General features: G+C 40.0%; 2 protein-coding genes across 2 annotated transcripts in view; one reads left to right on the top strand and one right to left on the bottom strand.

Annotated features, from left to right (window-relative positions):
• Nucleotides 1-27,479, top strand: part of CFAP61 (cilia and flagella associated protein 61) — a 281,876-nt gene that overhangs the window by 179,425 nt on the left and 74,972 nt on the right. The window contains exon 21 of the mRNA XM_079124251.1: nucleotides 13,053-13,227. Coding sequence (XP_078980377.1) covers nucleotides 13,053-13,227 — 175 coding nt within the window. The remainder of the gene's footprint in view (nucleotides 1-13,052; nucleotides 13,228-27,479) is intronic.
• Nucleotides 949-1,632, bottom strand: LOC306649701 (meiotic nuclear division protein 1 homolog; the record flags this gene model as incomplete). The annotated part of the gene is made up of 1 exon (XM_079120883.1): nucleotides 949-1,632. One exon carries the CDS (start codon nucleotides 1,630-1,632, stop codon nucleotides 1,015-1,017), a length of 618 nt encoding a protein of 205 aa, XP_078977009.1. The 3' UTR covers nucleotides 949-1,014.

The following is a 27,479-nucleotide window of genomic DNA, read 5'->3' as shown; positions in this document are numbered from 1 at the left end:
AGCTGTTGTCCCAAAGTCTAACACTTAACGGCTCACCATAGCAGAATCCAGACACAACCAGGCAGGCATTTGTGGTAAATTAATTTATGCCTCAAGAGGCTAACATTTGGCTGTGGCAATGCACTCACGCAAAAGTATTTCAAACATGTGCACCTTCTGTCAACCCTTATTTTATTTTGTCTCTCAGTTATAAAACTAGGAAATCAGATTGACTGCTTTCCCAGTGACCATGCTTCCCATTTGATTAATCTCTCAAGCCACATTTGAATACTGCATTGCTGGATTCAACCAAAGCTGTTAATGTCTCAGGCAGCAGATTTTAATATTCCCACTTCTTGGTACACATTAGCATTTTCTGTGGCCTACAGTACAGTCTCTCTCCAATGAAAAGAGATTGTTTTATAACCCAAGGATGGTTTCTCAGACCCTCTCATGCATGGTTGTGGTTTCAACACATGTATGCTTCCTTCACTTTCCCAAGCCAGGAGCAGGAGCAGACAGGGTCTCAGTCCTAATGCTGTTACTGCATGTGGTGAGCAGTCACGTTAGCAGTGTTTTCTGCTTTGTCTGCACTTTGAGATCACCTGGGGTGCTTTGAAAACACACCTATGCCTAGATCCAGCCTCTGGAAATTTTAATTATATTGGTGGGCCTGGTAGCTCGCATTTATTGTTTTTGTTGTTGTTGTTTTATTGGGGACTGAACCCAGGGGTGCTTTACCACTGAGCTACATTCCCAGGCCTTTTTGGTTTTTGTCTGAGATAGGTTTTGGCTAAGTTGCTAAGGCTGGTCTTGAACTTGGGATCCTTCTGCCTCAGTCTCCCAAGACACCATGATTACAGGTGTGTGCCACCACACCCAGCTTCTTCAGTATTTGTTAAGCTCCCCATATCATTATAAACTAAGGCAGAGAATCTCCTGATTGAATATTCTTTTTTTTTTTTTAGTTGGAAAATTTTATTTTAAAATTTACATATTCACAAGTTTATAGATCCTCTACAACCATTAAATATTTCAGTCTATGTAGTCAAAGTCTTCCCGAATTCCAAAAGTTTTATCAATTTTATTTTCTTCAAACCCAAATTTTCTTTTGGCCCAGAATTTTATTGCAAATATGTTATCAGTCCATCTGTTAGCAGCTTCTTTGGCAATTTTATTTGCTTGACGTATTTCTTCCACAACTTGTGGGTCACAGTCTTTGTATTTTTCTACTTCTGCCTTAAGCTTTTCCCTTTGGTCCCGAAGCGAAGAAAGCTCTCTTGCTAGCATGGTTCGCTCTTCTGTCTCATGTCGGCCAATTTTAGCTTTCTCAATGCTCATCTGTAGGTTTGCCTGCTTTTGGCTTCCCTCAGACACCTGAGATTCCAGAACCTCCAACTTACGTTTCCTTGCATGAAGAGCTTTACTTGGAAAAGCCCAATAGTAATTAGAAGTTCCAATCCTCTCACAGTCAACCATACCATCATCAACTAAGCTTTGAAGGACTTCTTTTACTGACATAGCAGTAATGCCTTTCTCTTTGGGAGCAATTTTCTCCAAGTCTTTCAATTGAAACACGTCTTTTGTCTCAAAAAATATTTCCATCATGCGAGTTCTCTTTTCTTCTGCGCTCAGTCCTTTCTTCTTTGACATGGTACGGGTGGCAGGGCCTGCGCGCGGTGAGGGGCGGGGAGCGTCAGGCCAGGGCAGGTTTGGTTTTGGCGCCAACAAGCCCTGATTGAATATTCTTAAGGATGAATTCCCTCTTCTTTATCCTAGAAAAGCACTCCTCAAACTGCATGGTGCACACACAAAGCTTCAGAGGGTCCTGTTAAAATGCAGATTCTGAGCCTTGGGGTGGGGTGGCAGAACCTGAGATAGTGGTTCCTAACAAGCTCCCTCGTGAGGCTGTTGCTGCTACTGAATAGACTGCACTTTAAGGAGCTTGGATGAATCTGTAAATAATTTATTTTTCTTTCTCTTTTTAAGAAGTCTCATTCTCAAAGGATAGAAAAGAATGCTTTTCTGGTTGAAGGATAAAAATGAACTGAGGAGATACCTCATTTTGATATTTCGGTATTCCTCATACTTTAAAAAACATTAAACCAAAAGAAAACACCATGCACCACTTTTGCCTGTCCCCCCTCACCTGCCCACCGGGTTCCAGCTGCTGCTGGTGACTGCGTACTTTGGAAACTGAGCAGAGGACTGGGCCAACTGTCCGGTGACTCAGGCATCTGTCCATGTGTGTCCAGCTGCCCCTGCAGCTTTCGTCTGCAGCACATTAAGCTCTTGCCCTTTTTACAGTGGGAAAAATGAAATGAAGAAGTGATAAAGGGAGTTCCAATTTAATTTTTCCAGAAGGATGTAAAAATCAAAGGTACATAGAGCGATAGAGAAAGGGCAACTGAATTCACTGGGGACCTTCTAGTTTAGTATTTCTTTTTCTATTTCCTTCTCTCCAGTTCTCTCATGGTTTTGTCCCAATTTTGTCAAACAAAATGATGAAAATAAAAGCTAAACCCAAAGCAAGAAGACAATCTGTTATAAAATATAATTATAATCTTTAACTCTAATCAGACCTTTTAAATGGCATGCTTCCCTCTAAAATATTCTGCAATATTTTTGATATGTAAATGCATATCACATAATATTTTTATCAGAAAATGTGTGCACAAGGTAAAATCTTTAATTGTTTTGCAGGGCTGAGAGTGAGGAGGGCTGCTCTCTTACTTCCAAGTCTTCTTTCTTGAGCTACACAGCCTGAAGCATTTTGCTGTTCTAAAGTGTTTACTACCATAGCTCCAAATAACATGTTTATAGTTTTGTCCTGTTCTGCCAACTGCGAAGTTGCCATTATTCATGACCTCTCTGTTTTGGAAGATGATTTAGCATTTAGCTAACTCATTTTCAGTACCCTCTAACTCCTTTACCCACCCCCTTCGTCAGCTTTCCTGGTTTTTTGATGAACACATACCACCTTTGAAAACCACTCTGAGACAGCTTCCAATGAGATCACAGAGCTACATGACTCAAAATGGTTACTGAGAGATGAATACCTGCTCTTTGCCTGGACTTGGGTAGTCTCATAAGGAAGAAGAACACAAATTTAACTCAAAAATTGAATGAATTTGGTACTGACCAGGAGAAAACTCCTGGCATGGACCTGTAATTCAAAGGGGTGGAAGTCAGCAGGTTAGGTAACTTCCTCCAACCAAGCCAGATAAAGAGCCAGAGACTTTCTTTCAACTGGTAGAAGAAAACATGGGGTCAAACACTCCATCATATAGGTGCTGGAACTGACTTCCTTAACAAGATACCCAAAGCTCAAGAAACAAAACCAAGAATCAGTAAGTGGATGCCATCAAACTAAAATGCTTCTGCACCATAAAGGAAATGATTAAGAGCATGAAAAGAGAGCCTAAAAGAATAGGAGAAAATCTTGGCCAGACACTCCCCTGATAGGGGAGTAATATCCAGAATATATAAAGAACTCAAAAAGACTTAACACCAAAATAATGAATAATCCAATCAACAAATGGTCAAAAGAACTGAATAGAAACTTTTCAAGAAAAGAAACACAAATGACCAACAAATACATGAAAAAAATGTTTCACATCTCTAGTAATCAGGGAAATACACATCAAAACTATACTAAGATTTCACCTTACTCCAGTCAGAGTGACAATGATCAAGAATACAGATAATAATAAAAGCTGGTGAGGATGTAGGGGAAAATATACACTTGTACATTGTTGGTGAGACTGCAGACTATTACAATCACCCTGGCAATCAGTATGGAAATTCCTCAAACAAGAAGGGATGGAACCACCATATGACCTCGCTATCCAACTCCTTGGTATTTTCCCAAAAGAACTAATATCAATATACTATAGCAATATTGCCACTTCATGTTTATATTTGTTTATAGCAGCACAATTCACAATAACTAAATTATGAAATCAACTCAGGTGCCCATCAACAGATGAATGGATTAAGAAATTGTGGTGTATATACATAATGGAGTTCTTCTCAGCCATAAAGAATAATGAAATTGTGTCATTTGCTGATAAATGGATGAAAATGGAGAATAGCATGCTAAGTGAAATAAGCCAGACTCAGAAAGTCAAAGGTTGAATGTTTTCTCTCATATTCAGAAGCTAGGGTAAAATAAAGGAAAGGAGAAGGGAAAGATATGACATCATAAAGATATAGGGAAGATCAGCAATGTGGAAGAAGATCAAGAGGCAGAGTGGAGGGGTGGATAAGGGGAGGCACTGCAGAATGAATTCTTAGAAAATCATGTTATGTGCCTCTATAAATATACCAGAGGGAACTTTGCCTTTATGTATAAGTAAGAAAAACCAATCAAATATAAATAAATAATGAAGCAAAAGGGAGTCTAGCAGCATAGAGGAAGAACAACTTTGGAGAGAAGGGAGGATGGGAGGAAAAAGGGATCATTAAATGAAATCAAATTTCATGAATGTTTGAGTTTGTTGGGATGAACACAACTACTATGTATAATTATAAAGCACTAATTTTTAATAAAAAGAGCTGGGTACTTCAGTTTATAGTCAACCTGATATGGGTCAACAATATGACATGGTCTTTGAGAGGTTCATGACATGTAAGACTGAGTAAATAAAGTGTGGTAAGCAAGACAGTGCAGCCCCAGGAGAGAGCCTGCTACAAACAGGGGCTGGGGAAAGAGTTGTCTAGGTGGATTTACCTCCTGAGAACAGACCAGAGAGAACAGACCCTTATCATTTGATAGTAACTAGGAGGTAGAGAACTCACACTGAAGATGAATAAAGGAAAGAGTAACAGCATAAAGTCAAAGCAAATGGTTCCTTTGAAACATAGCTGCAAATTACCTGATACTTCTCACATCAGATTTGGAGTCTGTGCCTCCCTTCCTTGAAGCTGGGCAGGCTTGCAACAATAACTTAAGACGTGCTAGAAGAAAACTCTCCTTACCTAAGAAAAATATTGTCTAATTGATTGATTTCAAGCAAAATCAAGGAATTTTTTTTCTCAGTTATACACTCTGATAAATGTTAGAAAATGAGTCATTTCTCATTGTTGCATGAGGAAGATGGGGGTGATGGAGAACAAGCTTCAAAAGGAAAATAACATTACCAAATGCACCCCCTTAAAAAAGAACAAAAATAAGGCAATCATAAAATATTTCCTCTTTAGTGTTAAATGGCAAAAGAAAATGAAACTGCACAGAATTCTGAGAAAATTTAATGGTTCAATTATTACATGTTCACTTAATTCTATCATATTCGAAGATAGCGGAGAGCCATTCTCTTATGTGCAAGTCCTCAGAAAAATTATCTTCCATGTTTTTCACCTTGGTGTAAAATGTAATGTACTCCAAATAACTGAGACAGAAAAGAAAATTTAGAACTTCACAATAGTACAAAGACAGGTAGCAAGCACCACAAATTATTTCTAGAAGAAATTTAAATAATTTTTTAAAAATGTGAAAATAACTATGAAACAGAAAAGCATGACTCTCAATCTAAATTAATCTAATAAAGACCAAGAACTTACTGAAAATATGGAAAGATGTAAAGGGGAAAATCTATTTTGTCTTAAGTAGGAAGCCCAAAGGTAATATTTCAGGGTTGACCCATTAATGTTTAGAGAAATAAGGTTAAAGAACGCTTTTAAACAGTGTAAAGAAATTCACTTTCCAAGCACTGGAAATGATAAAAAGAGGAAAATAGCCACAATGGTTGAAAGTGAAAGTACAAACCAGAATGACATGGGAGAAAAAATACAATTTATATCAGTGAATTTCACACTTTCAAACTACCCTATTGTGAGACCAAGACTGTTCTTACACTAATTAAAAAAAAAAAATGAGAAATACCCAATCAAAACAACACCAAAAAGTTAAAAATACAGAGTTAAAAATGAACCATAAAAGACTATGTTATGTCAGGCAAATCCACACAGCTCCTAGAAAGAGCAACAATATTAATACCCTACAAAGTTAAACTGGAGACAGAAAAGCATTAACACTGACAAAGGTCAAAATTCATGGTGACAATATAGAGGTCACAAACCTATTACCTGCTGAACATGACTGCATCAAAGGCTAGGCCACAAAAACAGGGGTATACACCTGGCTTATTCTATTTGTTTTTTAAAGATTCATTTAAGAAGAAAACAAGGCTGGGATTGGGACTAAGTGGTAGGGTGCTTGTCTCAAATATGGGAGGCACTGGCTTTGGTTCTCGGCACCACATATAAGTAAGTGAATAAAATAAAGGTCCATCAACAATGAAAAAAAAATATTTAAAAGAAGAAGAAGAAGAAGAAGAAGAAGAAAACAAGTGAGGCACATCCAGAAGCTCAGTCACCCCAGATGTCGAGTCATACAGTTGAAGATTGAGGATGGTTAGGATGATCAACCAGTCAGAATTAGACTTGTACATGGCAACCCCAGGAAGCTGATTTAGGAAAGGTCCACAGAAGCAATGGGAATATGATACTTATTCACCCTAAGAAACAGCCTTCTAATGGTCTGAAATTCTCTTCCACAAGGGAGTGGCCAGTCCCAGGAGATAGGAGCATGCTGTGCTGAAAGCCCTCATCAGGGCAATAAGAATCCCCAATGGCAGTTGACTGTTTTTTATGAAATGAACATACGTTAGTTGATGTACCCTCATGGTAACTCTAAGGTGATTCCAAGCAAAATCACCTTGGAGTGGGTGTCATTTTTTTTTCATCCCCATTCTTCAGATTAGGTAACTAAGTAATTCTGCAGATGGGGTTACTCTGTAATTTAGTAATTTGCCTGGGGCCTCTTCATTGCAGGTGAACTTTCTGCCCATCATACTTGTAGTAGTAGTCCTGCCTAACAATCCTTAGACCTCACCACATGAATATGCAAGACAGCTGACATAGATCTTCCAACAAAGGCCTCAAGTTGTCATTAAGGTTCGAACCCTGTGCCTACCTCTTTTTTTCCCCTCTGCTTAATTGGCACCTTCTAGCCAAATTGAAAGAACAAAATAGTGGCCCACTGGGCAAATTCAGGCCACTATGCTGTTTCATTTGGCTTTCATGATGGTATTTAATTTTTTATTTGAACCAAAGTAATAAAAAGTCAAGAGTTCACGTACAAAACCAAGTATCTGACATTTCTTGAGCAATCAGATCTGGTCCTACTGGACTCAAGCACTTTCTTTTTCTTTTTTTTTAAATTTGTTCTAATTAGTTGTACATGACAGTAGAACACATTTATACATTTCAATAGATCATACATAAATGGAGTATAATTTCTCATTTTTCTGATTATACATATTGTAGGATTATATCAGTCATGCAGTCATATGTACATGAGATAATAATGTCTGTTTTACTGTACTGTCCTTCCTACCCCCATATCTTTTCCCCTCCTTTTACTCCCCTCTACCTAATATAAAGTAACTCTATTCTTCCCTATCCCTCCCCACTTATTCTGAATTCATATCCACATATCAGAGAAAATATTCAGCTTTTGGTTTTTGGAGTTTGGCTTATTTTGCTTAGCATGCTATTCTCCAACTCTATCCATTTACCAGCAAATGCCATAATTTTATTCTTCTTTGAAGCTGAGTAGTATTCTGTTCACATTTTCTTTATCCATTCATCTGTTGAAGAGCATCCAGTGGTTCAATAGTTTAGTTATTTTGAGTTGAGCTGCTATAAACATTGATGTGGCTGTGTCACTGTAGTTTGCTGATTTTAAGTTCTTTGGGTATAAACCAGGGAGTGGGATAACTGGATCAAATGGTGGTTCCGTTTCAAGTTTTCTGAGGAATCTCCATACTGCTTTCTATAATGGTTGTACCATTTTGCATTCCCACCAGCAATGTATGAATGTACCTTTTTCCCCACATCCTCACCAACATTTATTGGTGCTTGTATTCCTGATAATTGCTATTCTGATTGGAGTGAGATGAAATCTTAGGGTAGTTTTGATTTGCATTTCTCTAATTGCTAGCGAGGTTGGACATTTTTTCATATATTTGTTAATCAGTTGTAGATCTTCTGTGAAGTGTCTGTTCAGTTCCTTAGCCCATTTATTGATTGGGTTATTTGGTTTTTTGGTGTTAAGTTTTTTGAGTTCTTTATATATCCTAGAGATTAATGCTTTATCTGATGTGCATGTGATAAAGATTTTCTCCCAATCTATAGGCTCTCTCTTCACATTATTATTTCTTTTGCTGAAAAGAAACTTTTCAGTTTGAGTCCATCCCATTTATTGATTCTTGATTTAACTTCTTGTGCTTTAGGTGTCTTTTTAAGGAAGTCAGATCCTAGGCCAACATAGTGAAGATTTGGGCATACTTTTTCTTCTAGTAATCTCAGGATCTCTGTTTTAGGGCCAAGTCTTTGATCCACTGTGAGTTGAGTTTCGAGCAGATTGAGGTAGGTTTAATTTTATTTTGTTACATGTGGCTTTCCATTTTTTGCAGCACCATTTGTTGAATAGGCTATCTTTTCTCCAGTGAATGTTTTCGGCACTTTTGTCTAGTATGAGATACCTGTATTTATGTGGGTTTGTCTCTGTGTCTTCTATTCTGTGCCATTGGTCTAAGTGTCTGTTTTGGTACCAATACCATGCTGTTTTTATTACTATAGCTCTGTAGTAATAATCCATTTTTCTTTCAGAGCTTGAAATATGTTATTCCATGCCCTCCCATCTTTAAGGGTCTGGGTTGAAAAATCAGTTGAGATCTGAATTGGTTTTCCCCTATATGTAATTTGCTTTCTTTCTCACATGGCCTGTAAGATTTTATCCTCATTCTGTATTTTAGTTATTCCCATCATAAGGTGTCTTTGTATGGGTTTGCTGAAATTTTGGACATTTGCAGTACTGTAAGCTTTCTGTATTTGATTTTCCATTTCATTCTTTAGGTATGGGAAATTTTTTGATACTATGTCATTGAAAAGATTGTGCATTCCTTTGGTTTGTATCTTTGCTCCTTCATCTATCCTGATAACTCTTAAATTTGGTCTTTTCATGTTATCCCATAATTCTTGGAAGTTATGTTCATGAATTCTTACCATCTTCTCTGCATGGTCAACTTTATTTTTAATATTAAATATTTTGTCTTCATTGCCTGAGGTTCTAGTCTGTTGGTGATGCTTTCCATTGAATTTGCAATTTGGTTCATTGATTCCTTCATTTTGAGGATTTCTGCTTTTTTTTTTTTTTTTTCACAATCTGTAACTCTGTAAGTGTTCCCTCACTTCCTGTATTTTCTCTTTGATTTCACTCTTTATACCATCCTTTACTTCACAGACATTTCTTCCACTGTGTTGTCTGTGGATTCTCTTATTAGGGCATCTTGGTTTGTTTGCAGCACTTCGTTCCCTTGATTTTTCATGTTGCTTATGTGTTTTCCATCTAGCTTTCTGAATCTAAGGCAGTATAGATTCTACTCCTGCAAACCTATATTGTCACTGAAGATTTTCAGTATCCCACCTTTGAGAGGGAGACCAATATCAACAGTACCCAGTGCAAACAATATAATTCCTCAAATCTAACAGCTTTCACCAAGGCATCCACTGCCCTCTCACTATAAACAGCAATGATGATTTTAATCACTGTTCACAGTATAAACAGAAAATTTGCCAAAAGGATTTACAATCTCAAATAGCGGACAAAGAGAGAACAGAAAGGGTGCAGAACATGATGTTCATGAGGGAGAAACAGAGAAGCCAGAAGCAAAGATCCACAGAAAGAGTAGAAGAGGAACCAACAGAAATTGACTGCTAGGTGGTGAAAAGGTAGAAAGGGAATCCAGGAAAACAGACAAGTGAGAGGGAAAATACATATAAAGAGGGAAAAAAATTAGAAATACAAGAATATACAGCAAAACTGCAAAACACCATGCATATATCACTGTCTTTAACAAACTGATGCACAAGAAACTCCCTGCTCCAAATATGGTGGAGAGAGATGCCAGAGAAGAAAAAAATAAAATAAAATAAAAATAAAATAAATCTCAGTGGAAAATTGAACAACTGTCTCTGCCAGCATCCAAAAGCTTCTCAGCCCTGTCTCTGACTTCTCATAAGACTGCCTGGCCCAGACAGGCCATGGCAGTCCCAGTCACTATCTCACCAATCTGGGCCTCAGGTGTCCTGGGTTTGGCCATGTTGCAGTCCCAAAATCTCAATGCCACTGGAATTTGGAGAGAGACCACCAGGGATGAGCAATCCTGAGAGTAAATAGATGGCTGCAAACTGCACTCCGAAGAGGAAGACCGCAGGTGCAGCCAAATCTGCAGGCACCCTAACACTGAACCTCCAGGTCCTGGCCAGTGTCCCCAGACAAGAGTGGCTGTGCCCCAAGATGGTGGTGGCAACAAATCCATCAGTACCCCAAACCCCAGAATCTGGCCAGAGTCTCAAAATAGCTGTGACCACGTGCAACCAAACCTGGAGCCTTGCTGGCAGCGGACCTCTAGGCAGTGGTGGAAGCAGTAGTGGCAGGGGTCAGTGGCGGCAGGCAGGGGGTCAGTAGCAGTTGCAGTCCTCAGTGGCGTTGGCAGCAGGTGGGGGGTCAGTGGCAGCAGTGGTGGTAGCTGCAGTGGCTGTGGCTGCAGCGGCAGTGGCACCCAGAGAGAAGACCTCCAGCTGACCTCTGGAGCGTCAGCAGCGGCTTTGGTGGCAGTGGTATCAGGGGCAGTGGCAGCAGCAGTGGTGGCAGCAGTGTTGAGAACCACACCCAGAGAAACCACGTTCCGAGAAAAGACCTCCGGGCATCCCAGGCAGCATCCAGGGGAGCAGAACTTGGGCGACTATAACAGAGTCAATAGCAGCAGCAGCACCCAGAGAAAAGAACTCTGGGCACCTGCAGCAGCAGTCAGGGGCAGCTGTGCTCCAGGAGAAAACCTGCAGGCAATGGCCTCCAGGGCAGCTTCACCTCACCCTGAGAGAAGACCTCCTGGCAACCTGGACCCAAGTTCTTTCCTGGCAACAACAGGATGGAGCTGGGTCATGAGCTGTGGCCAGGACACAGGCTCTGCAGTTTGTATCCTTGACATGGAGGACAAGTGTCAGCCATCATCCTCTATTGGGGTTCCACTGTTGCTTTCCTCTCAGCAGAGGAAAGTTTCTGTTTCCACTCATGTAAGTGTCAAAAGTGAGAGAACAGAAGTTATATAGGGATGATTCTGTGTGAATAGAGAAAAGGAGGATGGAGAGAGTAAGAGAGAGAACATTTCTCTGACAAAGCGAATAGTAATCCTGTAATTTTCATAAGTAAACTACAATCCACTTCCCCTGTTATATTTCTCTGCCTAGTCCCTCTGTACACTTGAATCTTAGTGCTTGATAAAATTGCTTCTGTGGCAGATTGCTTTAATCAAACAAGGCCATGTCAAATTCAGTTCCATGTTGTCTTCCAGAGCTTTGCCACTCCTGCTTGAAGAAGTGGAGTCTTGGTCTTGATCCTGGTATGTTAGCTTTGTGTCACTGTAAACAAAATACCGTAGAACAACTTAGGGGAAGAGAAGTTTAATTTGGGTTCACAGTTTCAGAGATCTCACTAATGTCCATGTTTAGCTGATTCCATTGCTGTGGGCCTGAGGTGAGGTGGAACAACATGGTGGAAGGGAGTTGGCAGTGGAAAACTGCTTAGCTCATAGCAGCCAGGAAGCAGAGGGAGAGGAAGAAGGGGCCTGGGTCAAGATGTAGTCCCCCAAGGGTGCACCCCCAGTGACCTGTTTCCTCCAACCATGCCTCACCTGCCTGTAGTGTCTACTCCCTCACTGTCATCTACTTAGTATCAATAGATTGATCCACTGAGCAGGTCATGGCCCTTGTGATCCAAACACGAGTTACAGACACATGAAACTTTGGGGAATGTTCCATATGCAAATCATAACACCTGGGCATGCTCCTGTTTCTACTTCCATGAATAGAATATGGTAGTAGCCAACTTCTAGGATTCGTTAGAGAGGAATTAAGGACTCTGTACTGGTTCTCTCTATTGGGACACTTGGCACCATGTTATGAGGAAGCCCAAGTCACAGGAGAAAACACATGTGGGTGTTCCAGGTCATAGATAATATCAGCTGATTGGCAGATAATGGTAGTTTTGAGTCCTCAGCACATTTTGTGGGAAAAGAAAAAGAACTGAGATACTTTTTCTTCAATGATTCCACCTTCGGGCACCAAGTCAGCCTCAGCTGTTGAGTGTGCCCATCTGAGGCTCTAAACATTGTGGAACAGTTAAGCGGGCTCCTAACTTGCCCTGTGTTAATTTGGGGCCTACAGAATCTATAAGCCTAATAAACAATTGTTTCTACCACTAAATTTTGAAATAATTTATTGTATAACATTAGACAGTGTTATGGTTTGGATGTGAGATGCTCTCCAAAAGCTCAAGTGTAATAAAATACAAGAAGATTTAGAGGAGAAATAATTGGGATGTGAGAGCCTTAACCCAGGCAGTGAACTAATCCTCTGATGGGATTAACAGAGTGGTGACTAAAGGTGGATAGGGTGTGGCTGGAGGGAGTGGGTCAATGGGGAGGAGTCTTTGAGGTATATATCTTGTATCTGGTGAGTGGAATCTCTCCCCCTACTGCCTGATCATCATGTGAGCTGCTTCCCTCCACCACACTCTTCTGCTATGGTGTTCTGCTTCATTTTGAGACCCAAGGAATGGAGCCAGCTGAGACCTCTGAAACCATGAGCCCCCCCAAAATAACTTTTCCTCCTCTACAGTTGTTCTGGTCTGGTCTTTCAGTTGCAGCAGCAGCAAAGAAAAACAAAAACAAAACAAAACAAAACAAAACAAAAAACAACTAAAACAGGACAGCCAGAGGGATTCCTTCTGAGAACTGTCCCTAAATGGTCGTTTTGTCTACTTATTTGTTTCCTCCCCTTTCAATTAAAACCTGATTAATTATATCCAGGGATAGAAAAGGACATGCCTCTATCAGACATAGCCAAGTGCAGTTTATTGTCATCATCATTATCATGATTGTAAAACTGTGTCAGATCTTCACCTCAAACCACTAAAATAAGCATTTTTCCTTAACATACTTCAGGTCCCATGCCCTACGGGTGCTGACATTGGACAACACCTGACAAACAGAGAGGTTCCAGACAGCAGTAAACTGCCATACACTGGGAAAGTTCCCCGCAACCATTTCACTCTCAATGATGAGGAAGATTGCTTAAGTGCCCTGGTCTGGATAAAGAAGCACTACTTTACCACAGAAAGTAAAGGTATCAGTAGCCATGCATCTTCTCAGAATAGCGTTTTATTTTTATAATGAGTCTCATTCTTCATCTAGTTCCAGTATATAATTAGTGCCTAATTAATTCCAACCAAATCATTCATCTGTCATGCTTTGTTTTCCAGATTAATTTACAACTTGTTGTCATTTTTGGAGACCCAGCCTGTTTGCTGGGGGAAAGAAAAAGGCTTGAGATAGTTTAATTATCTATAATTATTTTATTACACAAAATGAATATTCGAAGAGCAAAGCATGGCTAAAATCATTAACTAATTAAAGAATAATTTAATAAGCAAACATGTTTAGCAATTATATGGAAAATATGTCTCCTTTTGTGAAGCTGAAAAGACCGAAGAAGAAAAAGAAAGGCCCTCGTTGGAAGGGCTCTTTTCTTCTTTTCACAAGCCATTGTTCTCTTTCTTGCTGTTGCCTGTGCAGTTCTTGCCACAAACACACATATTTGAGTTACATTACCACTTTTTGAATCGAAATGAGAAAGTAAAACATTTGTACAAATGCCTCTGCCACTCAAAAGCATTTTCTCAAGGATCCTGCTCTCCATTGCTCGAATTTCATTGAAATTGTTTGACTCATAAAACAACCAGAACAGGGCTCAGCTACCCATGTGATTTTAGTTGAAACCTGGATGCCAAGGTTTGGAGATGATTTTGTTCGTGCAGCCCCTTCATTTTACCCAAGGCCAGGGAGAGTCAATGATCTGGTTGAATCTGGCAACCTCCTGTGGTTAGAGCTGAAATTCTCATCCTGACCTTCAGTTCAGGCCAGGATGTAAAGATCAGTCGATACCCAGAAAGTGGGTATCAATGTGTAAAATTCAATATGCACATTTAAAATACATATTTATATAAATAAAATTTAATTACATTCATTATTAATAATTAATACATTATAATAAAATATAGTTTCTCCTGATTTTTGGTAGATGATTTAGATCCACCAAAACTTTTTGCCAAGTTAGAATATTGACCACATTAAAGAAGTTACTATTGATTACATTTAAAATTTTTTAAAAGGGTATTAAATGGCATTCAATACATTGCTGGATTCCTTTTGATAATATTATATAGGCTGTTTCCCTCTTAATTTATAAATGAGGTGACCTGTCATTTTTTCCTTAATGCTTTCCTTGTTACATTTTTTAATTCAAGGGTTTACTAGTTCACAACACATTTTTGGAAGCTTTCCATGTTCGTGAGTGGGGGGGGGATGTCTGAAATACAAAGTAACTTAAAGGTTGGACAGGAATCAGACATAAAACCAACTGGATTTGGAAACTTTGAGCAGAGCTGGGATATATAGGAATACACATACTATCAACCTGGATTTAAAACTTGTGGTGAAATATTTTTGTATTTGCATCAGGTCTTGATATTATTTTCAGTTTTTCATCTATATATGTTTAAATCTGTTTCAACATTTATTCATTCTTTAACTTCATTCTTTAATGACTACTCGTGGCCTATATAAACTTCAAAAATTCTATAATCCAGGGGATTGACTAACCCAGAAGTTCAGCAAACTTTTATTATAAAGTGCCAGATAGCAAATATTTTAGACTTTGAAGGCCATACAGCCATTCATCTCTGCCATTGGAGCAGGAAAGCAACCACAGACAGTGGAGAAGTGAGTGCACACGACTGTGTGCACTTTACAAAACTTACAAGAATAGGTGACGCGCCATGTCTGGAGAATCCTGCTCTTATCCACAGAATTTGTGATAAGTCATTACCATTGCGTCAAGCCCAGACTTAAAATGTAATTTAAACTCCCTAAAATCACAAAAACCAATGGTTAGTACAAAATGTACGATATTTCTTAGGACAGTGTCCAATCCAGTGTCCAATCCAGTGCAGGGAGCGTTAGGACTAAGGAGCATTTTGATCAAGAGAAGAGCCTTCAAAAGTGACAATGCAAGCTCTTAAGGGTGAATGTCGATGGCAGAGAATTTAGAAATCCCAAAGCAAGAGACACTATGGTCCCCTTGAGGTGCCTTCTTATTTGTTCTCTTGCTTTTGGGGTGGGGAAAGAGCATCATTGTTATTCTCTGGATTGGAGTAGTTGTTAAAGATGGTGATGCTGTGATGTCTACTTAAAGGATGCTTTTTCAAGACTTAAGAAAGTCTCCCATCAGATGTCATCATCTGAGTGTCTGCTTTTGATCGCTGAACAGCCAGGATAAGAAGTTTGTGGTAATTAGTTTCTTGTATTAAATGTAGGCATTTTCCCCCAGGTCTGGTGGTTGATGACTCCCCAAAGTGCCTCCCAGGAAGGTGTGCTTAATACTCAGATGCTGAGACCAGGCTCTGGGAGCCATCTGAGAAACCTGATCCAGCCAAGTTAACTCTGTATAAAGGCCTTTTCAAATAACTTCTCACATGAGAAAAGTTAGGAAGAAAAATATTACCTCCAGACTTGAGGAAACCCTTTTTCTTTGTAGCTTTTCCATAATTTGAGTCATATTCAGACATGCCTTTAATTAGTCTCATTCAGATCTTTCTCTTACAGTTATTTTCCTGTCCTTTTCTTCTGTCCCCATATCGCCTACATCCCCCACCATCCTCACTGCCCTCCCCAAACCCTACAATGCAGCATCACTGGAGCACGGTCCAAATCCCAGAACAAAGTGAGCCAGGGACAGTCACTCAAATGGCTGCAGAAAGCCCATCCACACATAAGAGCCAAGAACCAACAATAGAACTATACCCATGAGGGTTTCCAGGAAATGCAGCACTGAGAAGAACCCAACTAGACAGCAGGTCTCCAAGTAGAGCCTCCTGAACATATTCTGGACTTTCCTGGAAGGCAACAATCTGTTTAGCAACCAGGGGAGATCAATGTGGAAATACACATCCATGCCATATCACATGAGTCACTGTGACAATCTCGGTTCTTACTGAGACTTTTGTGTGTAATACTCGGGTTTCATCATTGGACTTTCAAATTCCTTCTAATACTGTGGAAGACCTTGTGGTCTTTACAGAACTGCATTTTGAAAGGAAAATAATTGTCACAGCAGTGTCATTTCTGAGACATCTAGAGTGCCATTCTTTGCTGAAACTCCAAGTCATTTCTTTGACAATGATAGCTGTAATTTTATCTCTGCATCACTTGTCTTTAATATGTAGTTGATGCTCAACAAATGTTTTGGTGAATGTAAGTGAAAATAGCTTAGAATGTAACTCTTTTCCTTCCCCCCAAGTTTTGTCCTATAAAAACTTTTTACACTCAACCTAACCTGGAAATTGATGACCAATTAAGATGAAGATAGGAGAGCCCTAGAGTGAGGTTGATGGCTTTCTTTTAAAAATTCCTTTGCCTTTAATGACAGTAATAAAATTGACTGAGAAGAATGAACTAAGGTCTTCATTATGAATGACATCATTTATCAAGGCATTGTAGTTCAGGTTCAATGGCCTAGGTTCAGATTCTGGGTCTGCCATTCCTGGGACATATGACTTAACCCCTCTGTGGGTTAGATTCTGGACAATATCTTCCTCAACCCATTTGACAATTGCTAGGAGGACCCAATGAGATAAATGAGATATGACATGTATGCTATACTCAGGACAGTGTCTCAGACATAGAAGCTGTTATTAGCATTACAGTAGTCCCTCCCCCGCCTTTTCCACCATGTCACTTTCCAATACTTCCAGATGACTATGAGCAGTTACTCATAGAATATTGAGTGGAAAATTCCAGGGGAAAAAAAACAAAAAACCTGTAAGTTATAAATTGTATGCTATTCTGAGTAGCATAATGAAATCTTGAGCCATCCCACCTGGGACGTGAATTACAGTCCAGTGTATCCACACTAGATAGACTACCCACCTGTTAGTCACTTGGCCTTCTCAGTTATTAGATCTACTCTTGCATTATCACAGTACTTTTGTTCAAGTAATCCTTATTTTACTTAATAATGACTCTAAAATGCAAGAGTAGTGATATTCACAATTAAGTTTTGTCAAAGAAAAGCCACAAAGTGCTTTCTTTAAGTAAAAAGGTAAAAGGTTGCCATAGGTAGGTGTGCTTTGGAAAGCATAGTATGTGGTGCTCTTTGTGGTTTCAGGAATCCACCAGGGGTCCTGGAACATGTCCTGGTAGATAAGGTGGGGGCCCACAGCACTATTACTACTACATGTAATGAAATTCCTGCTACACACTGAAGCTTCTCCAGAGTGTCAGTCTCAGCCCCTGCCATCATGGTGGAAGAGAAGTTGAGGATATCCATCTTTTCACAGAAGTTGGAAATTCGCATATGCCAGGTGCCAATCAATTGTGTAGAGGCACTGTGGCCTTCATGAGAGCCCTAGAGGCCGGGAGGGTTGGAGAAGCCTCCCCCAGAAGGATTTGAGCTTAGCTTTAAAGGAGGGCAGGAGAAGCAAATGGAGACAGAGATTGGAGAGGTCTGATTTGTTTCCAAAAGACAGTGGGCCAGAAGTTGGACTGGACCATACATCTGCAAAGGGCAGCAGTGGAAGAGAGAGGCAGAGGAGCAGGAGGGAGACAGACTGTGGAGGCCCTCAAGTGTCCATCCAAGTTCAAATGTAACCAATTACTATTTAGGAAATGAGGACCCAGTGAAGGGAGATGGCCAGAGGGCTGACATGTGCACAAAGGAGCACTTCGGGAAGGCGACCTTCCCTCTGTAGGACCCGTGCCAGCAGAGAGAAGGGGATATGATAAGAGCGAGTTCCAGAGCAATGGCCAGTGGGAGTGGGGAGCTGTGGACACAGTGGGGGCTGGAAGTGGCCACCTTTTGCTTCATTTGGTCCTGAGGGCACAGATGCTTCTCGCTCATTTCCAAGTCAGTTGTGGGATGCTGGTATTAGAACCCAGAAGCTGGAAGTCTGGCACATCACGAAAAACAACAAACGGAGCTGCATTCCTGCTCATTTGAAAGATGGGATGAGCTCTTGCTGTTGTTGGACATTTCAGTCCTTGTTTTCTCTCCATGTCACCCTAAAAGTGCCAGAAGGAATATGGACGTCCTTCATGATATTTTGTCTTTACTGTCTCAATGTTATTTCCTCCCTTTCTAAATAGTTTCTTGAGGGAGGGGGAGAAGTAGCCAAAGACAGTGGTCTTCTTGAAAGAATCTGAGGGAAAAAAAAAAAAAAACTCACTGTGCCTCACTGGCTATGACTTGAGTGTCCTGTCCATCTGGGAACCACACCCTGAGTCCTAGGAGATGCCAGTCTTGACTTCACTGAAGCACAGGGACAAGATGAGGAGCTGGTTCCCTAACAATGATAGAGAGATTGTTCTAGAAGGATGGAGGATGCCAGGTAGCAGGCACAATGGATGCTCCTATGAGAGAGTTGACTGGCTTCTGAAATTCTACCCATTGTGAGTACACAGATACCACCCAAAGTGGGACCCTTCCCCAATTGCTATTTTATCTCACAGCCCGCTGCTTCCAAAGGAGACCACAGTTGCTCTGTAATGGAATTAGTCCAGGCTAAAGGACACTGTTTTCTGGACTCTAGAGTCAGATGAGTTTATAGATGTAAATTACCCTAAACTATTAGAACTGCTCCAGTGTCCTGGAGAATAGCTGACATCACAGGCTCAAACGCTGCTTTCAACCACAAACAAAACCTGTTCTGCTGGGGGAGGGTGGGAGGGGGGCAGATTCTGATATAACCCAGCAACCTGATACATTAGCACAGTTTATGGCATTAATTGAGACTAATTGAAATTCATCTGCTATTACCTCTGTGTTTTCCATGAAAATGAAGAGCAGGGTGAAAGTAGAGTAAAAAATACAAATAAATAAAGCAGCCTTAATGGCTCAAAATGGATCCATTATTTTCATCTTTAGCTAAATACAGTTTACTGCCTTATTAAAAGCATGTTTGTAGGAAAAGTATAACATTAAAATTCCAGTGCACGAGTCACCAACAAAGCCTTTGTTAGATTGTAACTATTCTTCCCTTTTTTATTTGGTGAAGTGAAATGGTTTCGGTCAGGACTGGGTCACAGAAATCTTATGCTTTGACTTATAAAAAGTAGAGCAGTCTCTATTTATGAGCATGATACACTTTTAAAGTGAGTGTTCATCTTATCAGCTATGAGTATCCTGTGATACATTTTTGTTATCTGATAATTTATTAAAGATATTTATCCAGATAAGATGTCAGTTGGAGTGTTTTTTTAGTCACATATTATGTATCCATCTGCAAGTGTAGTGCAGTGGGTGAGTGCTGGTTCTGAAACCAGGCTCACTGGGTTCTAATGCTGTTGAACTACCCACTTTCTGTGTGACCTTCAGCTCATCACTAAACCTCTCTGTGCTCAATTTTCTGGAGAAAAAAATAAAACCCATCTCAAGGGCCTGATCTGAGAATGAATGAGGTCATGCATAACCACTGTGTGTTTCTTTTGAAATAGAAAAGGAGACTCTTATTAAGTATTTGTTAAAGTACAATGAAATTGGTAAATATACACAGAAGCAATAAAAAAACACAACTTTAAGATGTAGCATATGATTCTTGTTTTCTCTGGCTTTAAAATATAACACTGAGGTAAAAAGTTTATTAATATCTGTGTTCACTAAATCCTCAATTTTATTTCTTATATCCTTGAGATCTAATTTCATGACCAAATCACCAGATCAGAAAGTTCTTTTCTTTTTCTAAGTCATGGTTTTCTTCCTGAAAAATCCTTCATCTTTAAAGTTCTGAGCATGATCATAAAATGGCAGCAAAGCACATTTTCCTAGTGGTTTAAAGTTAAAGCACTCAGTTCCAAAGAATAAAGTGCCTCTTTGGCGTCTACTAATATAGTCTTAAAAGGGCCATACTATCACTTTTAGGGTAAATCCTTTACTTTAAAAAAAAAAAATTAACCGGTAGCTGTGGCACGTCTATTATCCCAGCAACTCGGCAGGCTGAGGCAGGAGGATCCCAAGTTGGTGGCCAGCCTGGGCAACTGAGCGAGACTGTCTCAAAAAAGTAAAAGGGACGGGGGATGTCGCTCAGCAGTAGAGCGCCCCGGGGTTCAATCCCCAGTACCCCTGGGCAACACAAAAATTAACACTCTATTTTGGTTTTCGAATGCAATAGTGATTTTTTTCAGTTCTGTGGTCATTTTACCTTTAAGTTGAAACTTCTGAAACTGATTGGCTGTCTTCAGGAGCCAGGATGATGAAACTGACGTCCCCCTGCCCCGTGAACATAAATGGAAGAGGCCCCTGAACCCGGGCACCGGACTACCCTGAAAGTTTGAAGTGCGGTTCGCCTTATTTAGCGGGTCGCTTATCAAAGTTGCTTGCATGTTCGTTTCTACTTTCAAACGTATCAAACAGCAAAAAGACCACCTTTCCATTTACACCGGCATTTTTAAATGGCAGGTCTTCTGAGGTGGCAGCTCGCCCGGGCATTGATTGGCATCATCTCTTCCCCGTCTTCCTCCCCTGCTGGGCTGTGGACCGTGTCGCCCCTCCTTCCACATTTCTTTTGAAAGGTGACTGCTGCTCAGCAATGAGAGAAGGACTTGCTGCTCCCTCCTGCCAGGTCATTGTAGTTGCCTCTTTACCAGCACCCTCCTTGGACCCTGCTTCCCGCTTCAGATCTGTAATCTCAGTAATGCATAATTTATTCCCTAAAAGGAGCAACAAAAGTTGGCCTATCCATGAAAACTGCCATGGTTGTATTCCATTATCCTTTATTATGAATTCACCCAGAGCGCTCTAATCTTCCCTTATCATTTGCCATTTGAAAGTAGGGCAGCTCACCCTTTATCTCTGTCACCTGTTGGATCAAGTGCAAAATCTAGTTTTTTCTCATCCCTTGAATCAGCTGCCCTGGGGAAGGAGACAGTGCCCAGATCTTTTAGCATAAAAGTGATATCCAGGGCAAATCCTCAGTTTTCCCACTCTTTCTCCCATGTACACATACAAACTTCAAAACAGCATGTGTGATATCCTGATTCTGTGAAGGAAACCCCTGCCATGTTACCTACTCCTAAGCATTTGCAAGGATTCCATAAAGCACCTGAGTGGTGGAAATGGGTTGTTTCATTCATCTTTTTACTTATTTTTTTTTTATTTATTGTTTTATTTTTACAGACTGCAATTTGATTCATTTGATTCATTGTATACAATTGGGGTACAACTTTTCGTTTCTATGGTTGTGCATTTTGTAGATTCATACCATTCGTGTAATCATACATGTACATAGAGTAGTGATGTCTGTCTCATTCCACCATCTTTCATACCGCCCCCCTCATATCTGCCTACGTAATCTAAAGTGCCTCCATTCTTCTTTCACCGCCTCCAACCCAATCACCCCCATTATGTATCATCATCCTCTCATTAGGGAAAACATTCAGCCTTTGGGTTTTTGGAATTGGCTTATTTCATTTAGCATGATATTCTCCAATTCCATCCATTTATCTGCAAATGCCATAATATTCTTCTTTATGGCAGAATAATATTCCTTTGTGTATATATCCCACAGTTTCTTTATCCATTCATCTGTTGAAGGGCATCTAGGTTGGTTCCACAATCTACCTACTGTGAATTGAGCTGCTATAAACCTTGATGTGGTGGCGTTACTGTCAATTTATAAAGAACTTAAAAAACTTTTCACCAAAAATTCAACAAGCCCAATCAATAAATGGGCCAAGGAACTGGACAGACACTTTACAGAAGAAGATATACAGATGATTAATAAATATATGAAAGTGTTCAACATCTCTAGTAATTAGAGAAATGCAAATTAAAACAACTCTAAGATTTCATCTTACTCCAATTGGGATGGTTATTATCAAGAACACAAACAGTAATAGATGTTGACATGGATGTGGGGAAAAAGGCACACTCATGTATTGCTGGTGGAGTTGCAAATTGGTGCAGCCACTCTGGAAAGCAGTGTGGAGATTCCTCAGAAAACTTGGAATGGACCCACCTTTTGACCCAGTGATCCCACTCCTGTTTCATTCGTCTTTAACAGAACTTCTCTGGCTTGGTGAAAGCATGCTATTAGAGAACGCGTCTTGGCCTGACACCCGCCGGACCTGTACCCTGCTCCCCGCTATGGCCTCCAAGGGGTCCTGTGGCAGTGGAGCCCCATCCATCCCCTGCACATACTGGCTGGCACAAGAGTCAGCCCCACATCTCCCTTAGGCAAAGCCACGGTGCTGTCCCCTCTTCCTGTCATTATCCACTTAACCCTCAGGACATCCCACCCCCACTTTCAGCAGCCACTTTCCTTCACCTGCTTTAAAGTTCTTCCTTTTAACTCTTACCCAGGAATTGAGGAAAGTCTTTTTTTCTGAGACCCTCACTGTTTTCTCTCACTCTCTGTCCCACTTTCTTTCTCTCTCCATTTCCTTCCAACAGCTCAAAATTGATGACCATGAATAATAGTTGTATGACTGCTGACCTCCGTATAAAATGTAAGAATGCCCTATCGTCTGAAATCGAATGTTTACTTATAAGGAAACCAGAGCCATGAACTCCTCAAAATTCCCAGAAGTTCCCTTCTGAGCTTTTACAAACCTGTCCTTCTAGCTACTCAACATCTGCCTGTCCTTAAATAGCACATTAAACATGTAATTTCTTTCTTCCCCGAGTTTAAATGCCACCAATATGACAGGAGTACTATTTTATACCTATAATCTATTGTAAGTACACATGACTTTTGTTGTATTTGGGATTATGTAGGATTATGTAGGAAACCTAAAAACCAAACCTTCAGTAAAGTGGTACATATTTCTATATGACAACTCAAGTATATGACCAATCTGGTGATTGGATATTTCTGATAGTGTCAACTTAATAGTGAATATCTCTTTTATGTATGTTGTGAAATAGAAATATGTAGTAGGAAAATCTAGCCACACTGAGGTCATTCTGGTCAAATATATAGAGGGCACAGATATAGTCCAGTTAGCAAGGGAAAAATATTGGGTCAGCAGTCTGAAAAATATCAAATATTCATCCATGTGTCCAATCAGGAAGCATTTTGCCACATTGTGTGAGAACAGGCCCTGTGAAAGACTCCAGGGATAACTGGAAAGCTGAATGTGGAGCTCATAGTCCTAATAAGTCATCTCACAGAGAAGTCCAGGTATTCAGGCCATGGTGAATACTAGAAAGGTGTGTCTTAGTCCGTTTTCTGTTGCTATAACAATACATGAAACTGGGTAATATATAAAGAATAGAGGTTTATTTGGACTCATAGTTCTGAAAGCTGGGAAATCCAACATTGGGTGACTACATCTGGTGAGGGCCTTATGCTCTTTCAACTCATGGCAGAAAGTGGAAGTGCAGGCGAGCAAGTGTGAAAGACAAAAGAGAAGGATTTCCACCATGGTTAACTCATTCCCATGAAAGTCATTAATCCCTGTGATCCGAGCACCTCCCACCGGGCCCATCTCCCAATGCTGCCACATTGATTAAATCTAACCATGAGTTTTGTGGGGACAAACCATATTTAAACAATAGCATCTACTACAGCCTCACCTGACTGGAGGCTGAGCTATCTGCTGGGGCCCAGTCATGGCTATGAGCAGGCTGTGGTAGAGTCTTGATAAGGAGCTTCAAAAACACAACCCATCCGTGCTAGTGAAGTTACTCTGATGAACATAAGTAACTAAATTGTTATGCCTAGGTTGATTTTTTTTCCTCAAAGTGAGTGATCAAAGTCGACGTTTAAGCACCAGCAACTCGGGAGACTGAGGCAGGAGAATCACTAGTTTAAGACCAGGCTCAGCAACTCAGCAAGACCCTGTCTCAAAATAATATATATTTTAAAAGGACTAGGGATATAGCTTAGTGGCAAAGCATCCCTGGGTTCAAATCTCTAGTACCTACTAATTTTTTGTAGGGGATTGGACACACAAAAAATAAGGCTATGGTTAGTCTATAATTTTTTTGTCATGCTTGTATTTTACTATCAATTTGTGGAAAAAAATCATTATTTTTAAGTGGATACTTTATTTTTCCATGAAAAATTATTAAGGGGCATTTGAGTGAAGCTAATGTTATGGTTCATGGCTCTAAATGTTATTGATTGGATGGTGATGATGATGATTGATAATGAATTGTGTATAAAAGTATTAACTTTGTGCCTGAACTATTACAGTCACAAACTAAATTTAAATTGAGTCTAAAAAATTTTTGCAAAGTAAAAGTGAGAAATCATGTAAAAAGTACTCACAATTACAGGAAAATAATGGAAAGGATAATCTGCCATAAAAAGGAGACATATAGAAAGTAGAAGATCAGACTTCCTTAACAGGACTCCCATAGCACAAAAAATAAAAGCAAGAATCAATAACTGGGATAGATTCAAACTAAATAGCTTTCTCTCAGCAAAGGAAACTATCAGCAATGCGAAGAAAGAGCCTACAGAGTGGGAGAATATCTTTGCCACTCATACTTCAGATAGAGCACTAATTTCCAGAATCTATAAAGAACTCAAAAAACTCTACACCAAGAATACAAATAACCCAATCAACAAATGAGCTAAGGATATGAACAGACACTTCACAGAAGAAGATCTACAAGCAATCAACAAACATATGAAAAAATGTTCCAGATCTCTAGTAATAAGAGAAATGCAAATCAAAACCACCCTAAGATTCCATCTCACCCCAATCAGAATAGTGATTATCAAGAATACAAGCAACAATAGGTGTTGACGAGGATGTGGGGAAAAAGGTACACTCATACATTGCTGGTGGGGATGCAAATTAGTGCAGCCACTCTGGAAAGCAGTATGGAGATTCCTCAGAAAACTTGGAATGGAACCACCATTTGACCCAGCTATGCCACTCCTCTGCCTATACTCAAAGGACTTAAAATCAGCATACTACAGAGATATAGCCACAACAATGTTCATAGCTGCTCAATTCACAATAGCCAGATTGTGGAACCAACCTAGATGCCCCTCAACTGATGAATGGATAAAGAAACTGTGGTATAAATATACAATGGAATATTACTCAGCCATAAAGAATAATGAAATTATGGCATTTGCAGGCAAATGGATGAAATTGGAGAATATCATGCTAAGTGAGATAAGCCAATCTCAAAAAAACCAAAGGACGAATGATCTCGCTGATAAGCGGATGATGACATATATTGGGGGTGAGAAGGGGGCAAGAATGGAGGAAGGAGGGACTCTATAGAGGGATAAGAGGGGTAGGAGGGGTTGGGGGTGAAGAAAAAAAATAACAGAATGAATCAAAAACTATTACCCTAGGTAAATGTATGATTACCCAAATGGTATGCCTCTACTTCATGTACAAACAGAGAAACAAGATATATCCCATTTGTTTACAATAAAAATGAATTAAAAAAAAAAAAAGAAAGCAGAAGACTGAGCAGATAAAGAGGAATGGGTCAACTTTGTTGTATCAGTTTGTTATCATGTCTTGTTCTGTTTGTGGAGGGAAGTGATGTGACCTGTAACATGTTCTGATTTATTTACCAAGAGATTATACTGTAATGAGATTCTACTATATGTTATGAGTAATGAGAAAATATAAATAATCAGATAAAGCATATTTAAATGAAAAGCTTTAGGTGAAATTATGTAGACAGTTATTTAATATAAGATTGTGATGGTTTGGACTCTTGTTCAGCAAATATTCATCCCCCTCCCCCACTGTGGGGACAGTATACCCTCTGGCTCCGATGGCCATGGGTACAGCCAAGATCCATGGAATGCTGGTAGATGTAATGTAAGCAGAGGCTCAAAATGTGCCTGAACAGTTGTGCTTACAGTTCTGTGCTCCTACACGTTGCATAAATAGCATATGCCTCAGGTAGTTGTCAGGTCAAGGAGGATGAAACACACCTTGGTGTAGAGTCCAACCAACCACACCTTGGAGCCAGATTAGTCTGCCTCAGATGTGTGTGCCAACACATGACATGCATGTATTAGTGTTTGACATTGAGTTTGGGGTGATTTCTTATACGGCATTATTGTGGCAATAGCTGATTGTTATGATAACCAAAGTCTCATATTTTTTGTTAGGGAATTGTGTTTCAAATTAAAGAGAGCTGAAGAGAGTTTTTATAGTTTGGATATTAAATGTCCCCCAAAGAGCCATATGCTAAGTGCATGGTTACCAGACAGTGATGCTATTGGGAGGTGGTGGGACCTTTAGAGTAGTGTCTAGTGGGAAGAATTTAGGTCATTGGGGGTGTGCCTTTGAAGGGGACGTTGGGACCTTGGCCCCTTCCCATCTCTGTCTTTGTTTCCTGGCCACCATGAAGCAAGTAGCTTTGCTCCACCACATACACCTCACCTTGATATGCTGCCTCACCATAGGACCAAAAGCAATGGGGCCAAGTGACCATGGATTGAAACCCTTGAAACTGGGAGCCAAAATAAAACTTCCCTCTTTTTAAACTGGTTGTCTCTAGCATGTTGTCACAGTAAAAGAAAGCTCACTAATTAACAATAACCAAAATTTTTAGAAGTCAGGCTGTATGTCAAAAAATTTTTTTCATCTTAAAATTAAAGATTTTGTAAAATGTATTACATTTTGAATTGAAAAACATTGAGCTCTTGAGCTGCCTACAATTTGTGGGGATAGTAGTTTTGTGCTAGATAGTAGTTTAGCAGACCCCAGCAGCATTGCACTACCCAGTCTCCCACAAGTCTGTAGTGGATATGCTGTATTCACAGTACAGTTGCTAGCAGCTAATATGGAAGACATTGGAAAAATACCAAACTTGGAACTGTGTGAGACCTACACACTTACATGTGTTCAACTGAAAATGAATACTGTTTTGGCATGCATATTTTAATAGGGCAGAAGACCTCAACCCTTTGACAGTCTTAGGTTCAAATTTTGGCTCTCCTGGCAGCCTGACACTTTGTTGTGCCAGACAGCCAAGATTCATGTTTTGCAGCAGGTGGGAGCCTCAGTAATTTAAGCAAATGTTGGCTCTTTCAGCCAAGAAAAATGCATCTCACTGGGGAATGTTGATGTACAGCATCTGAAGAGGGAGGAAATCACAGCCACAAAATCAGAGCCTTCCCACAAAGACAGGAAGGGAGGTCTCATTTCAGTGCTCACTGGACATTCTACAGTGGAGGAGCTGGAGTATGAGAGATGGTTTGAAATATGGTCACCCTCAGAAAAGCCCTCTGAAAGATACTCTAGCTCATTTTCCCTAAGCAAACGGGACAAGCCATCACACCTCCTATTAATTTTGGATGAAAATTGAGTTTTGCATAATTTATTCAACCA

Source organism: Sciurus vulgaris (assembly GCF_902686455.1).
Source record: "Sciurus vulgaris genome assembly, chromosome: 2".
NCBI classification, from domain to species: Eukaryota; Metazoa; Chordata; class Mammalia; order Rodentia; family Sciuridae; genus Sciurus; species Sciurus vulgaris.
Note: the sequence above shows the minus strand (reverse complement) of the source record. Positions and strands in the feature narration are given on the sequence as shown.